The sequence below is a fragment of the Balaenoptera physalus genome, assembly GCF_965194825.1.
Source record: "Balaenoptera physalus genome assembly, chromosome: 12".
Taxonomy (NCBI): domain Eukaryota; kingdom Metazoa; phylum Chordata; class Mammalia; order Artiodactyla; family Balaenopteridae; genus Balaenoptera; species Balaenoptera physalus.
The window spans coordinates 71,002,625-71,018,081 of record NC_138897.1 but is presented as its reverse complement, the minus strand read 5'-3'; the positions used below and the strand labels follow the sequence as shown (position 1 = coordinate 71,018,081).

Below are 15,457 nucleotides of genomic sequence, written 5' to 3'. Positions count from 1 at the left end.
ACGTGTATTCTGTGTTGCGGGTGCAGTGCTATGTGTAGTTGGCAGGCCGATGGGTTTTGGGTGTTGCTCAATCATCCATTTCCTTGGGGATCTTTGGTCTCACTATTTCATCCATTAGTGAAAGTAGAGCACTGAAGTCATCAACTCTTATTATTGACAGTTTAATCATGTTTAACCTTTAATTTTCAAATTCTTTTTGGAAGCTGAGGGGACTCGTGACCGCCCCCCAGACCCACCACATCAGGCGTGCGTCCCAGGCTCAGCAACCGTGGTGGTTGTTCCAGTTCTTTATTAGGCAAACAGTGATTTTCAGCGTCTTCCCTAAGGTAGGAGGCGCCGGGGGCTGAGCCGGCCAGGCCCGCAGGCTGGGCTGCTTCTACTTGAACTTCTGCAGCAAATCGCAGATCCTCTCCTTGACCATCGGGTCCAGCGTGGAGCAGTCCCACTCCACCAACTTCACCAGCCGGTCGTGGGCCTCCCAGAAGAGGCCGGAGCCGATGGCCAGCTCCACCCTCATGCGCCACTCGGCCAGCTTGGAGCTGTTCAGGAAGACGTTATGGTTGCCTGCCATGGGCTGTGGAGAGACAGAGAGGAAGGCATGGTCAGCCTGTGGACCAGCCCCACCTGGGTCCCTCCTACAGCTGCAGGGCTCTCCCCATCCGTCCCTGTGGACAGTGAGCTGGCTAACCCCCGAGGCCTGGTCAGGGGTCGCAGGCCATGTAACACATGTGGGGTGGGGATGGAAGATCCCTGGGGGCTCTCAGTCGCTGGTCTTGCTCCAAGGCTCCTGAATCCCTCTCTAAGGGACCCCTGGCCCAGGGGTTCCCACTTCTCCAGCATGAAACCTCCCAGGGGTCCTGCCCTCTTCCAGGGAAACCCCTTGTCCCCAGATGAGGGTGGGAGGAATTCAGTTATTTTTCCCCCCTGTTGAACCTCCCTCTGTGATCAAGCACAGGGGCTGGGACGAGAAAGCCATCAGGCAGCCTAAGAAACATGCACACAAGATGTTTGGGGGGTTGTGGGTTAAATTTAAGGGGTGGCGGGGTGAAACTTAGGGGACTGCACCACCTGGGACAGAAAGATTGGAATGTTTTTTTCCCGGTGCTGGTCCACACTGCACACTGACCAGGGCCACTTTGCATACTGGCCAGGGTCTCAACACCGTCCTGCACACCAGCTAGGTCAGAACTGGCCACTCTCCCCTGCACATAGAAACCACATAAATGCCGCCCCACACCCAGGTGTGTCCCCCCATGCACAGCGGATGCCCCTCAGACCCAGAGCCAGGGAGCTGCTCTGTACAACCATCTGTCTGGAGCTCTGGAAAAGAGGCACTTTGGCTGGAAGGACACTTTGGAAGCCTCTGGACAATTCCCGGAGAGTCCAGCGGGAGGAGGAGGCATCCAGGATCCTGGCCGACTGACCAAGAAACACTGTGTTCTTCTCCTTGTCCCACGCTGACCCTCCAGCTCCTGCCCCCACAGAGGACTCTTGGTGAAGCATGAATGACCACGATCCTCCCCGGTTCAAAACCTGTTTCCTGTGGCCCCCGGGTCAAGGCCAGACACCCAGGCGTGGCTCCCACAGTCCCCATATCTCCCCCTTCACCAGCCTTTCTGAAAGTTATGGTCACAGAGGAGTCCCTCCTCTGCCCAGGCTCCAACCCCCCATCACCCCACCGCACACCTGCATCATCTCCACCAGGGCTACCAAGTCGGCCAGGGAGATGTTGTCCCCAGTGATGAACATCTTCTCCTGCAGAAACTTTTCCTCGAAGAGCTTCAAGTTGTTCTTCACCTCTGCCAGCACCTGCTCTGTCTTCTCAGCTGGAACTTCCTCACCCGCGATCATCGGGATCAGCAGCTGGCCAGGGTGGGGGAGGGGAGGGAGAGGAGGCCATATCTGACCCTCCAGGTCTCAGTACCCTTTTCTGCTAGAGAGGTGGTAGACAGTACCAAGGATGTAAAGTGGTGTCACCTCTTTTAGCAGTTCTGATTGGTAGAAGTTGCCTGGGGCCCTTGTTCAGAAGGATTTGAGGTCCCAGCAGGAAAGAATCCTATGACTGATTACTGATATCTGTCACAGGCATAGGATAAGAAGTAGGGACACATGTACTGGTTATTTGTCATCTTCAAATTTGGTAGTCTTTATGGGCCCTTGGACTCTGGGGGTTTTCTGGTGGTTTTTTTTGGTGGGGGGGGCGGTTTTGGCTGCATGGCTTGCGGGGTCTTAGTTCCCTGACCAGGGATTTAACCTGGGCCACAGCAGTGACAGTTCCAAGTCCTAACCTCTGGACCACCAGGGAATTCCCAACTCTGATATTTTCTAGTTTGGAATGAAATGTCTTGAATCCTATCCTGGCTTCAGTGATACCAGCCCCTCCTGGGCACCCCTCACCTTGTCTTTATAAGGCTCTTTCCTACTCAGTGGTTCACATTCCCCACAGCTCTGTAAGGCAGGCAGGAAAGGGAGCCGTGGAAATGAGGCTCAGGGAAGGAGGGACACTTGCTTGAGCCCCCGCTGTGGCCCCACTCACCTTGATCCAGAGTATCTTGTTCATGGGCAGCTGAATGGCTGTGTGCTGCCAGGCCATGAACTCATCCACGCGGGCGCGCGTGTGCAGGTCTGGCGGGTACCAGTGCGAGGGTGCACTGTACTTGCGGCACAGGTAGAAAAGGATGGCCACGCTGCAGAGAGGACAGTCAGGGCGCTCCTCTGGCCTCCCCAACCCTCTACACGAACCATCCAGCGGGGCTGGGCCCAATGTGGGCCCTCCAGCCACAGGTGGGCTCTAGGCACTGGCATCCCACCTGGAGAAGGATGAGCCCCGAGGGCCCCGGGAAAGGCAGTCAGTCCGCCCCCATCAGCGAGGGCAGGGAGGGGCCCTGCGGGGCAGGTGGGAGTTGGTGGATGGCGTCAGGAAGGGCAGTCCAGACAGGGCACAACACGTAGGGAAACACGGGGTAAGAGGGGGCGCGGGAAATCTGGAGAAAGCAGAACCCATGAGTGACGGGGAGAGGGTGGGGGGTGGGTGGGGAGAGGTCAGGGACAGCCGGAGATGGCCTGCACCGCTCTGTCCATGCCCACTGCCCACTGCCCCCACCGCCACACCTTCCGTGTCTCCTGATTCTGCACCTGGAGGTTGCGGTCCTCAACGCTTATTCCCTGCCTTCAGCCCTCCCGGCTCCCACACTGGGAGCTCGGATACCAAGCGGGGCCCACACACACCAGCACGTTCTCTGACACCCCCTGCCCCCAGGGTGAACCAGAGCTTCCTGTGACCGGAGGAGGCCCACCTCCTGGGGGACAGGCGCCCGGCCCACATCACAGTCCCTGGGATGACCCTGGAATGGGCATCTGGCCTTTTGTCTGGCCAGCACCCTTTCCCCCACTTTTCCCGCAGGGACCCGCTCCACCAACAGTGATTCTGGCCTGGGTGACTGGCAGTCATGGGTCCCAGTGCCCTGGCCAGTGAGAGGCCCACAAGTAAGCAGGTGACTCGACTGGGCCCATCCCTGTCCTTCCTGAGAACTTCAGATCACCCACGAAGGAGGGGTTGCTCGTTTTGCGAGGACCAGGTGCTTCAAAGATGAGGCTACAGAGCTGTTGCTGGTGGTGGGAATAGGAGAAAATGCTGAGAAAAGCTGGCAGGTGGGATGGGGGGGAAAGCATCAGCACCACCATAGCCAGGCCCAGATTCCCCTGGCTTGTCACATCCCCCAATAAACTCAAACTAGTTGAGCTGAGTTTCTGCCTTGCGTGGCTGGTGTCCTTACCCCTCACTCAGTGCCCTAATAGACACCTGTGGGCAGAGGGGCCAGGAGGCTGGAGGGATGGGGGAGGGGTGGGTCTTTGGAGAAGGCCTAAGGGGGATGGTAGTGGATTCACAGCCATTCTAAGGCCCAGGACTGGGAGGTGGGAGGGAAGGACCAGCAGGGTGAGAAGGTGGCATAATAAGAAGGCCAAGGGCAGAGGTGGGGTCCCTGCTCTGGAGAGAAAACCAAGGGTGTGGCTGGACAATCACTTGGTAAAGATATTATTAGGCAGGTGACTTGTGGATCTAAGGGACCATTTCAGCAGAAACACTGACAGCTTGTACTGAAGGAGACAGATGGGGTGAAATGAAAGAAGGTTGTCAGACACCTCTGTGAAATGGGCTGATGGGGCTATTCAACCTTCAAGAAAAGGAAAGAATAACCCAGAGGGAGGCTCAGGGGCCAGTAGGGCTGTCCTGCCACCACAGGCCTGGGGTACTGGTTCTAAAAGGTGGGGCCAATACCCTGATAGGCCCAGAGGACAGAGTATGGAGCTAAAGAGGATGATTTTGTTAAGAGAGAAATGAAAGGCCCAAAATGGAGTCACTTGTGCTAAGCCCCACATCAGCAAACCGAGACTCAGTACCTTAACCTAACTGCAGTTTCAGCCTCTCCCAGGAATGTGACCTTTAACCAGTTAATCTGGAATTACCTGGCCAGCACTAGTGAGGTCATCTGCCTGATAGACCCCTGGCTTCCCCAAAGAAAGGTGATCTTGACTAAAACAATCCAGTCTTTGCTAGAAACTTCCTTTTCCTGCCTCCTTCTGCCTATAAAGAGCCTTTCATTTTGTACAGCTCATCAGAGCTCCTTTCTAGATGGGATGCTGCTCTGTTCATGAATTGTTGAATCTTTAATTTTACTCAGTTGAATTTTTATTTTTAACAATGCTCAAGCCTTAAAATCGAATGCAATTTGTCCTGCCAGGTTTCAGACATGCTGGGGATGCATGAGCCTTTTTTTCCTTCCTATCCTTCTGTTTTGAAATGGTAATGTCTAGCCTATGCCTGTCCCCCCACTGTATTTTGGAAACAGGATAACTTGTCGTCTGGTTTCACAGGTTCAAAGATGGAAGGGAATTTTGCCCCAGGATGAATCAAACCCTGAATCGCACCCATACCTGATTTGGATGATTTAGACGATGGCATTTTGGACTTAAAGTTGATGCTGGGATGATTACGACTTTTGGAGATGCTGGGATGAGGTGAATGTATTTCACACATGAGCAGGACATGAATTTGGCGGGGGCCAGGGAGCAGACGGTTATGAGTTGAATTGTGTCTTAATACCCAGTACCTTAAAATGTGACCTTATTTGGAAAGAAGGTCTTTACAGAGGTCATCAAGTTAAAATGAGGTCATTGGAGTAGATGCTAATCCAAAATGACTGGTGTCGGGACTCGCCTGGTGGCACAGTGGTTAAGAATCCGCCTGCCAGTGCCGGGGACATGGGTTCAATCCCTGGTCCGGGAAGATCCCACGTGCCTCGGAGCAACTGAACCCGTGTGCTACAACTACTGAGTCTGTGCTCTACAACCTGTGAGCCACAACTACTGAGCCCATGTGCTGCAACTACTGAAGCCTGTGCACCTAGAGCCCGTGCTCCGCAACAAGAGAAGCCACCACAATGAGAAGCCCGTGCACCGCAACAAAGAGTAGCCCCCACTCACCGCAACTAGAGAAAGCCCGCGCGCAGCAACGAAGATCCAATGCAGCCAAAAAAAAAAAAAAAAAAAGACTGGTGTCCTTAAAAAAAGGGGAAATTTGGACACAGAGACATGCACAGAGGGAAAGCGATGTGAAGAGACACAGGGGGAGGATGGCCATCTTCCAGACAAGGAACACCCTAGGCTACCAGAACCTAGGAGAGACCTGGAACAAATCCTTCCTGGCCCCTTCATGGCGAGCATGGCCCTACCAACACCTTGATTTCGGACTTCTGTCCCAGAGCCATGAGACAATACATTTCTGTAGTTCTAAGCCAGCCAGTCGGTGGTACCCTCTTACAGCAGTCCTAGAAATGTACCTAGCCCTGGGCCACCCAGAATTCCATGGTCCACTTGGGAGATATACTTTAAGTTATGAGACCACCTGTGAAGCAGGCTGAGAAACAATGAACCCTGCATCTTACCAAACCTTGAGATCCAACTACCAATTTACAGGAAATGAAGGGACAAAAACCCATGTTACACGGCACCATGAGGATGCAGTCAGCAAAATTTAGACCACTGGAAATTCCACAGGACAAAGGAGCTGGTTTCTTCAACCACGGCAAAAATGAAAAGGTCCAAGGTGGGGCATGGAGGGCTGGAGATGAAAAGAGACTGAAGAGGTGGATCAATCAGCTGCACTCTTTGCAGCTTATTTGGACCCTGATTCCAAGGCACGAACTGCAAAGAAAATATGTCTGAGATATTCAGAGACTGTCAAATATGAACAGGATATGTGATGAAATACAGGAATTATTGTTAATTTTATTAGGTGTCATCATGGTATTGTGGCGATGCTTTTTTTTTTTTTTTTTTTAAAGAGCCTTTATCTCTTAGAAGGTCATTCCTAAACATTTACAGGTGAAGGAATGGAGTGGCCAGGAGGCAGGGGAACAGAGTGGAGTATAGATGATGCAAAATGGGCCCTTGGGTGGACCACTGTTGGAACTAAGGGGTGGGTACATGGGTTCGTTATACTCCTCCTTATTTACTATTTACTCTACTTGTGTATGTGTGAACTTTTCCAGAGTAAAAAAAAAAAAAAAAATCAATAGGCACCAGCAGGAGGGCTGCCACTGAATCTCCCAGGAAGAGCAGACACATGGTGGGAGAGCCAGGGAAGACCGTTACCTTTCGGATAAGACAAATGTTCCATCCTTGAGACTGGGCAGCTTCCTCAGGGGGTTGATCTCGATGTACTCCTTGCTGTGGTGGTGACCTGAGAGGGGCAGGAAGGTCTGAGGCTGCTGGGACCCCAGGGAAGAGAGACCCAGGCCTCCCAGAGGCAGAAATGCCTTTCTCTCCATTTTCTCAAGAAGGGAAAACTGAGTCCCAGAGGAAAACCATGGCTCACCCCAGGTAAGGGGGCAAATCAGCGGCGCAACAGGGACCAGGTCAGGACGCCTGCCCCCATCCCAGGCTCCGTGACCAGGACAACCTTTTGGCTCACAGAAGCTGGAGGCCTCCAGCCCTCACCCCCAATTCTGGGCCTAAAGCCACAGCCTGTGAATCAACAGAAGCCCTGGGGGCCTGGATCCCAACCCTAGGCCCCCTGCCCCTCTAAGGGGAGCATGGCAGGTGCCAGCACAGGAGCCCCAGCCCCAGCACACAGATGGAATCCAAAAGAGAGCCTCCATATGCACTCAATCCAGGTGATCCGAACAGAGAACCCTATGTGCGGGTGGGGGGCGGGAGGGGGAGTTTTAACTCTTCCTTGGCCAGCTGCCTCCATTGAAAACACTGCCACCCTGATAATGTCCGGGCTCCCGGGTCTCCTCTTCTGTGTTCTGGAGGCTCCAGCCTCTGCAGGCTGAGGTTTTAGAGCCGCTTGGAGTGGTGATGGAGAGTGGGGCCACGGACCTCACCCAGGCTTGGGGGTCACCCTGAGCAGGTCTGAACACTTGGAGCGGGGGAACGGGTGTGGATGGAAATAAATGAGGAATAACCATGCGCCTCTGCGATCTCTGCCAACCTAATTGGCAGGTGCTGCAGCTGACGAGGTACTGGGCACCCTCAAGGAGAAGGTGGGACGCTAGGTGGGGGCCCCTCCGCCCCTCTTCTTCCCACTTCCCCCCGGAAGAGCCTGTTCATCACAGTGGGGCAGAGTCCGTGGGGACCAGCAAAGGCAGGCGGGGCAGGAGCACCACCAACAATTCCCTTGGGAAGCTTTTCTTCCCCTCTGGACTTTGTGGGGGTCTCCTCTGTCTCTGTCTCCGCTTCTCAGAAACGCCCCGACCTTGTGTCCTGCCTTCCCACCCGGGCAGCTGCAGGTGCCGACCTTTCAGCAGATCCACAAACTGGAAGTCGAAAGGGATGCTGTTCTTCCTGGCGAAGATGTAGACAGCGCGGCACGACGCGGACAGCAGGTCCAGGTAGAGCTCCAGGCCCATGCTGGGCCCCTGCTGCGGCCGGCAAACACCCAACCTCAGCCAAAATGCAGCCTGTGCCCTGGTCCTGTGCCCACCAGCCCAGGCCCAGGCCCCCACGTTCTGGAACCTCTTGTTCACTTGGTGTTGTCATGATGCCGGGAAGCCTGGAATTCTCACAGCAGCAAAGATTCTGAAGAAACCCAGGAACAGGCTGGGGAGAGGCCCGTGGCTTGGGGCCAAGGGGTCAGGGGTGGCTGTGACCTTGCCCTTCCCCTCCCTGGGGGTGCCCGTTTGTACTCCTGGCCCGGGTCTGAGAAGGGCTTCCACGTGGGCACTCCCGGGGCCAGGCCTTCATGGCAGAACGTAATCGAAGGGGCGTTGCAGGGTCCAGAGTGAGGACGGGATGAGAACTAACCCAGGAGGGTTCCAGAAGCAGGGAGCGGGGGTATCCACAGGTCAATCTAGCCTGAACTGTGGCTAGAAACGGGTGGGGAGAAAGAAATAGGAGCCCAGGGGGCTGTCAGGGCATTGGGGTGACGCCACAGGGGACTCAAGGGGCCACACAGAGGAGACCAGAAACTTCCAGCCTAGGTTGGGACCGGCCGTGGCCAGGCCGAGCACCTGGACTCGGCACCTGGCGGCAGAGGAAGGTCCCTGTGGGGGCCTGAGTGCTGCTCACTCTGAGCTGCGCGACTTCAGGAGATCCCCTGACCATTTGGAAATGAGGAGAGCCCACTTCCCGGGACAGAGAGAGGCTGGACACGAGTTGGGGGCACACAGAGTGTTTACTGCAGATGGCAGAGCGCAGGGGCATGGCAGACCCTCAGCGGAGCCGCTCCTTCACCCTCTGCACAAGCTTCTGGGCCAGCTGGGGGTCCCACTGGGCCTCTTGGGAGTCCCGAGGCTGAAGCACTCACCTGTGGGCCTTCTGGACGAGCTCAAGGCCCAGGGTGGCCTCCATACGGGCTCGCCACACAGCAAGCCGGGGCCAGTCTCAGAAGAGGTCGCAGCCGACGGCAGTGGGCTGGGGAGACAGGGCAGCTGGGGCCTGGGCTCAGCCTGTGCCCACAGCAGCCCCAGAGGGCAAGTGGGCAGGAGAACCTCACCTGCATCAGCTCTGTGAATGCCATCAGATCCGCCAGGGAGACCTGCTCAGTGGCCAGGAAGGGCCTGGCCGCCAGGACCTCCTGATCCAGGTGCTGCAGAGCAGGTATCAGCTTCCCCAACAGCTGCTCCAGCTGCACGGCATCCACAGGCTGCCCGGAGAAGTGGGGCAGGAGAGACTGGGCTGGGAAGAGAGGCGGCAGCTTATCTTGGGGCCCTCCAAGCCTCCTCAACCTCCTCTTCACCTCTCCCTCAGCAGCCGTTTATCAGCGATGCCCTCTGGGGCTCTGCGTTCAGAAGGATTCTGAGGTTTCATTCAGGCTCAGGGGAAAGAGAGCTGTGATAGATTAGTGATGTCTGCCCAGGGCAGTAGTCGGGAGTTGATATAAGGGCCAACCGGTCCCTTCCAGCTCTGGGGGTCCTGGGTCCTACCCAGGCAGGATAGGGCAGGGAGGCTCACCTTACACAGGTAGACGTTGGTGGCAGGCAGCTGGATGGCCGTGTGCTGCCATGCCAGGTACTCATCCACACGGGTGTGGGCCTGCAGTTCAGGTGGGTACCAGTGTGCCTCTGTCTGGCACTTGTGGCTCAGGTATAAAAGGATGGCCACGCTGTGGGCAGGAGGTGTCAGAGATCTGCCCACCCCGCCTGGGCGGCTCCATCTCTCACTAGCAGGGAGATTTGACTGTGCCAGTGCTCCAACTCCACCCCCTGGGGAGGACCTCCCCACAGCCATGTCCCCTCCAGGTGGCATCTTCCCCCACCAAACTGCTCCATTCCTCCCTTCCAAGCTCTGCTCCTCCCTGGGTTTCAAGCCCCCTCCCCCCTACTACTACAGCCTGCTCTCTGCCTGGGGACCCAGCTCTCTGGTATCACGGTCCCTACTCAGAGGGAGGGAGGCAGACCTGCCACAGACACCCCATCCTAGGGGGTCTCCAAGTTCCCTTCCTGGGCCAGTTCTACCTGGTGCTCAGAGTCTGGGGGAGGGGCTCGGAGGGTCCCCCACTCTATTGTTTTTTGGCCGCACCTCACGGCCTGTGGGATCTCAGTTCCCCAACCAGGGATCAAACCCGAGCCCCTGCAGTGGAAGTGTGGATTCTTTTTTTTCTTCTTTTTTTTAAGAAATTTATTTATTTATTTATCTTTAATTTACTTTTGGCTGTGTTGGATCTTCGTTGCTGTACACGGGGTTTCTCTAGTTGCTGTGAGTGGGGGCTACTCTTCATTGCGGTGCGCTGGCTTCTCGTTGCGGTGGTTTCTCTTGCTGTGGAGCACAGGCTCTAGGTGTGCAGGCTTCATGAGTTGTGGCACGTGAGCTCAGTAGTTGTGGCTCGTGGGCTCTAGAGTGCAGACTCGGTAGTTGTGGCACACGGGCTTAGTTGCTCCATGGCATGTGGGATCTTCCCAGATCAGGACTCGAACCCGTGTCCCCTGCATTGGCAGGTGGATGCTTAACCACTGCACCACCAGGGGAGTTCCAAAAGTGTGGATTCTTAACCACCGGACCACCAGGGAAGTCCTCTGACTCTTGATCCCCCTTGGGCTCCAGGCACTTGGTGCCCAGTTTCCATCCTCCGACAAGTTCTGGGAGGTGGTTACCTTATTACCCCATTTTACAGAAGAGAAGCCTGGGGCATGAAGCTCTGTGACCTGCCCATGGGCAAAAAGTGAGGACAGGGGACGGGCATTCAGAGCCCAGTGCAGCCCCAGGGCTGCCCAGCTCCTGTGACTCTGAAAGGACATGTTCAGACATCTGGGGAGGGGCTCCCCTCAAGCCTGGGTCTTCCCCGGTTGCATCCAGGTTGTCCAGGCCTAGGGGGTGGCCTACACCCACTTCCACTCTGAAGCTCCCAGCTTTAGCCCCAAAGCAGCCCCCTGGTCCAGCTCCCAGCCCTCCGAGCTGGATTGGCTGCAAGGAGGAAGGGGTCCAGCAGTCTGGAAAGATCTTCAAGCCAGGGGCTACCAGCTTTCTGTCTGCCTCCTTCTGCCTCCCCCCCAGCAATGAGCCCCAGACCCAGGGCACCTTACCTCTCGGCCACCAGAAAGTCCCCATCCCTGAGGGCAGGCACCTTCCCCAGGGGGTTCACCTTCAGGAATTCGGGTTTCAGGTACTCCCCTGGGGGGCAGAGAGCAGAGGAGGCTCAGCGCAGGGTCTGGCCCCTAGGCGCCCCCTCCATGGAGCCCACCTAGCTCTGCCCACCCTGTGCCAGCTCCACAGGGTGCATCTCGAAAGGGATGCTGTTCTTCCTGGTGAAAATGTAGATGGCACGGCAGGGGGCTGAGTACAGGTCCAGAAAGAGCTCAAGCACCATCCCTGTGCTTCCCATCGGCCCTCTACTCAGGTCTCCAAAATGGGGGCCATGGTCTGGTCCATGCCCCTCCCCGAAGCCTACTCCCTCCACAACTGGCTGGGCGCCCAGCCAAGCCGCCACACCTCATGGCCTCTGCCCCTGTGAGGGGCTGGTCACTGGTTTTTCAAAAGCAGGGTCCCCAGCCTGGTCCTTCTCCACCTTCATGGGGCGGTGCAAGCCGGTGGACATTCCCACCCCTGCTCTCTTCATCTGGCTGGGACCACCTCCCCACTCCCACCCCCACCCCCGCTTCCCTTCAGTCTAGGCAGCTTTCACTGTTCTTCAAGTCCACTGCGACGTGCACATCAGGTTCTTAAGGATTTCTGTCTTCCCTCCCACCATGCCTGTGCCACATACACCCCACACACACAATCCCACACACTCACAGTCATACACACACAGAGTCTCACACACACACACACACAGAAACACACACACAGACACTCCCATGCCCACCCCACCCCTCTGAGTAACTATCCCAACTTCCTACTGGGACCTCCCTCTGCCCTCCCCCTGTGCCCCTCGAACCCCCGCCCCTCAGGCTCAGGCCAGACCCTCCATCACCAAGTGCTGTCCCTCCACCTCCTGCATCTCTTACCCCCCAACCAAGACCCCGATGGCCTGGCAGCCTCACCAGCTTCCAGACTCAGCCCTGCCTCCATCGAGACTCTCACCCTGGTGCACACAGCACAGGACCAGAGGTTTCCTTTCTTTCTTTCCCTTTCTTTCTTTCTGTCTTTTTATAAATTTATTTATTTATTTATTTTTATTTTTGGCTGCATTGGTTCTTCGTTGCTGCGTGTAGGCTTTCTCTAGTTGCGGCGAGTGGGAGCTACTCTTCTTTGCGGTGCGCAAGCTTCTCACTGAGGTGGCTTCTCTTGTTGCAGAGCGTGGGCTCTAGGCACATGGGCTTCAGTAGTTGTGGCGCATAGGCTTAGTTGCTCTGCCGCATGTGGGATTTTCCCGGACCAGGGATCGAACCCATGTCCCCTGCATTGGCAGCAGGATTCTTAACCACTGCGCCACCAGGGAAGCCTCTCCCTCCCTCCCTTCCTCCCTTCCCCTCCTTTCCTCCCTTCTTTTCTTTTCTTTCTTTCTTTCTGGATTTCCTCTTTATTTCTTCTTTCCTTCCTTCCTTTCTCCCTTCCTCCTTTCTTTCTTTCTTGATTTCCTTTCTTTTTTCCTTCCTTTCTTTTCTTTCTGGATTTCCTCTACCTTTCTTTCTTCTTTCCTTCCTTCCTTCTGTTTCTCCTTCCTCCCTCTTCCTCTCTTTCTCTTTCTTTCTTTCTGGATTTCCTCTTTCTCTTTTTTCCTTCCTTCACTCCTCCCTCCCTTCCTCCTTTTTTTCTCTTTCTCTCCTCCTTCCCTTCTCTCTTTCCTTCTTTCTCATGTAAGGAACCCTGGGGGACTGCCCTCCCTTCCCTGCCCCACCCCACCTATAAGCAAATAAATCACTCTGTTGAAAATAGAAACGTGGGGACTTCTCTGGCGGTCCAGTGGTTAAGACTCCCCGCTTCCACTGCAGGGGGCGCACGTTCGATCCCTGGTCCGCGAACTAAGATCTCGCATGCCCAGGGCGCAGCCAAAAAAAAGAAAGTAGAAATGTGGGTAAGGGAACCCCGAGAAACTTGAAAGCATGGTGTGCTTTCACCTGTGCTGTTTCGGACGCTTATGGGCCATTCCCTAAACGTTTGTGTTTGGGCTCGCGGTTGGTTGTAAAGAGCCCTTGACTATAACACAGAGCGAAGGCTTTGTGATGATTAAAGACCGTGCGTCGCGTCCTCTCGAGACCCTGCTAGGATGCAGCCACGGAATAAGAAGCGTTCTTCACAAATGACAGGAAAAGGCCACCGGAGAGGAAATGCAAGAAAATTCCCCAGGTTTACGCCTAAAAATGTAAATCCCCAGTGAAACCAGCCTGAGAATCTATCGGTAAGGAAAAAAGCGCAACGCAGTAGAAAACTGGGCAAAAGATAACTTTTTTCTTTAAAAAAAAGAAAGAAAATCAGTGTTTTTCTTGCATTTGCTGTTTTTCCAGCGTCTGACTCAAAATAGTCAATATGCCAGAGTAGCATATTTGGGGGTGACTGTTCTGACTTCCTTCAATTATAAACACATACCTAACGGCAAACACCAAATTCCCGAGTGTGGAGGTTGAGGTGGAAGCACCCGAGGGCTTCACTTAAGCCCGACCCACGTGGGGGATACAGGAGTAACTTGTATATTATTCTCTATAATAATAAATTAAAACCTCCATACTAATAAAAAGGTCATTGCAAAAACAAAACTTACGCCAGACGGCCCTTCTCTTGGACGCGTGCCTCATGCCGGCCCTTGGCACAGCATTTTATCAGACCTCACTTTGCCCCTCTGGCAGACACCACAAGCACACAGACCCTCGGGCCGCCAGGCTCCAGGGCCCCCCAACTCCACGGCCCCCCTCGGCCCCGCCCCGCCGCGCGGAGCACGCCGGGACCTGCCAGCCCCGCCCCGCCCCGCCCCTCCCCGCCCCTCAGAGCACAGTCTCTCAGAGCACCGCCCGGAGCGCGGAGCATGCTGTGGGCGGACCCACCACCTCTCAGCCCTCGCCCCTACCCGCCCCCGCGGCCCCGCGCGCGGAGCTTGCCGGGAGGGGGTTGCCATGGCAACGGTCGGCGCGCGCTGGACCGTTATGGTCTGGTGACACGCGTGGCCATTGTGCCCAGGGCCCCCGAGAGCGGTGGGTGGTTCTGCTATTGCCGGGCGGCGGCCTAGGCTGAAGGGAAGGGGCGGGAAAACCACCCGGGAGGGGGGCCTAGAAAGCGCCGGGGCCTGCGGGGCGGAAGGGAAGGGTCTGGGGCCTCGGAGCTGAGACCCTGCCGGGCGAGGGCAGAGGGTGCAGTCTCCGGCCGTGTCGAGTGGAAGGAGCTGTGCAGGGTCCCAGAGGGGGAGACAGGAAGGCGCGAATAGAAGAAGGTGGACTCAAAAAGTGGAGGGAAAAGGGGAGGTGGAAGAAACAGAGCTGGCAGACCTCCCAGCAAAGCTGAGTCCATGGCGTCATTCCCCAGCCCTAGACGCCCCATCGCTGAGCAAAGCATAATAGACCCCTACTCATTTTTGGAATGTCAATATTTTTTACGCACAGGATAGGGGAGGGGAAGAACGGTCAGGGAAAGGGGAGCGGGCAGGGAGGAGACCTGAGTCAAGAGCCCAGTTCTGAAGCAGGAAGGGTCCTCAGAGGTTGCTTTCACGTGTAGGTGGAAGTCTGACCACAGCTCTTTCTGGCGCCTAGAGCTCTCTTAACCACTCTGAGTCTTCCCTCTACCTGTGGGAGACTTACCTTTGGGTTAAGGAGGGGAAAGAGGAAGGGACAGATGGACAGTAGCAACGCAAGGAAGGGATGCCAATGGGAGGAGGAGAGATCACCATGGAAGCCCACCCTGGTGAGAACTAGAGACTGGTTTTAAGAGAAGTCCCTGTCATGACACCCCAGTCCCACCCATTTCAGGGCTTCTGGGTGAGGTGGACCAAGTCTAAGACTAGGGGGTCCAGGCAAGAAGCCTCACAGTAACCCTTGTCAATAAGAAACTTCACATGGGACCCCCCCCCCATCTTGTTCATGCTTTGTGGACACGTTACCGCTGATCACGCCAGGGAACATCACAGTTGGGAGGTTATTGAGCTCCCCAAAGTTTTCTGAGGCTGCCCTTGTCATCTGTAAAGTAATTGCAGCTCTACCCTCTCCGGAGGTGGTTACAGAGACCTAGTGAGATGCTGAAAGTGCTTTTAAAGGGTGTGGGGCCCTGTAATGCAAGGACGTGTTACCAGAAAGCCCAGTCCACGTGGCTTGGGGAGCCACTGGGGAAGGAAGAGACTGGAGCCAAACTTATCCAGCCAGGGCCTGCTGCCACCACTTGCCAGCAGGGCCAGGTTGGCTTGATGGGCTGCCAGTCTGTTTGCCCTCGTTCTCCCTGTCCGTGCTCTGGGTCCAGAGACCTGGATTTGAATCCTGGATTTGTCACTTACTAGCTGAGTGATCTTGGGCAAGTCATTTCACCTTTCCTGCTTAAGTAGAGCTAAGGTGGCCTGTGAATGAAACCATATAAACGGAGGCATTTCTGGCTCCAGAGG

General features: G+C 55.7%; 1 protein-coding gene across 8 annotated transcripts; it reads right to left on the bottom strand.

Annotated features, from left to right (window-relative positions):
* Nucleotides 1–147: 147 nt before the first annotated feature.
* LOC309639295 (glutathione S-transferase theta-4) lies at nucleotides 148–13,794 on the bottom strand. 8 transcript variants are annotated; one of them, XM_082416344.1, is made up of 9 exons: nucleotides 13,640–13,794; nucleotides 11,025–11,112; nucleotides 8,999–9,180; nucleotides 7,802–7,925; nucleotides 6,655–6,742; nucleotides 2,537–2,687; nucleotides 1,687–1,863; nucleotides 1,425–1,472; nucleotides 148–574 (listed from the first exon to the last, which is right to left on the bottom strand). In XM_082416344.1, exons 2-9 carry the CDS (start codon nucleotides 11,047–11,049, stop codon nucleotides 377–379), a joined length of 993 nt encoding a protein of 330 aa, XP_082272470.1. In that variant the 5' UTR covers nucleotides 11,050–11,112; nucleotides 13,640–13,794; the 3' UTR covers nucleotides 148–376. The 8 variants fall into 8 exon arrangements, with proteins under 8 accessions (XP_082272470.1, XP_082272471.1, XP_082272473.1 ...); XM_082416345.1 differs by lacking the exon at nucleotides 13,640–13,794 and adding an exon at nucleotides 12,022–12,038; XM_082416347.1 differs by lacking the exon at nucleotides 11,025–11,112 and having other exon boundaries at nucleotides 8,999–9,148; nucleotides 13,636–13,794.
* Nucleotides 13,795–15,457: the final 1,663 nt, after the last annotated feature.

Coding starts and splice junctions, on each gene's coding strand:
- LOC309639295 (XM_082416343.1), bottom strand. CDS start 13,673: ATGAGGCACGCGTCCAAGAGAAGGGCCGTCTGGC. Junction 1,473..1,686: donor CCCTGGTGGAGATGATGCAG/GTGTGCGGTGGG, acceptor CTGTGGGGGCAG/GAGCTGGAGGGTCAGCGTGG. Junction 575..1,424: donor GAAGAACACAGTGTTTCTTG/GTCAGTCGGCCA, acceptor GTCTCTCCACAG/CCCATGGCAGGCAACCATAA.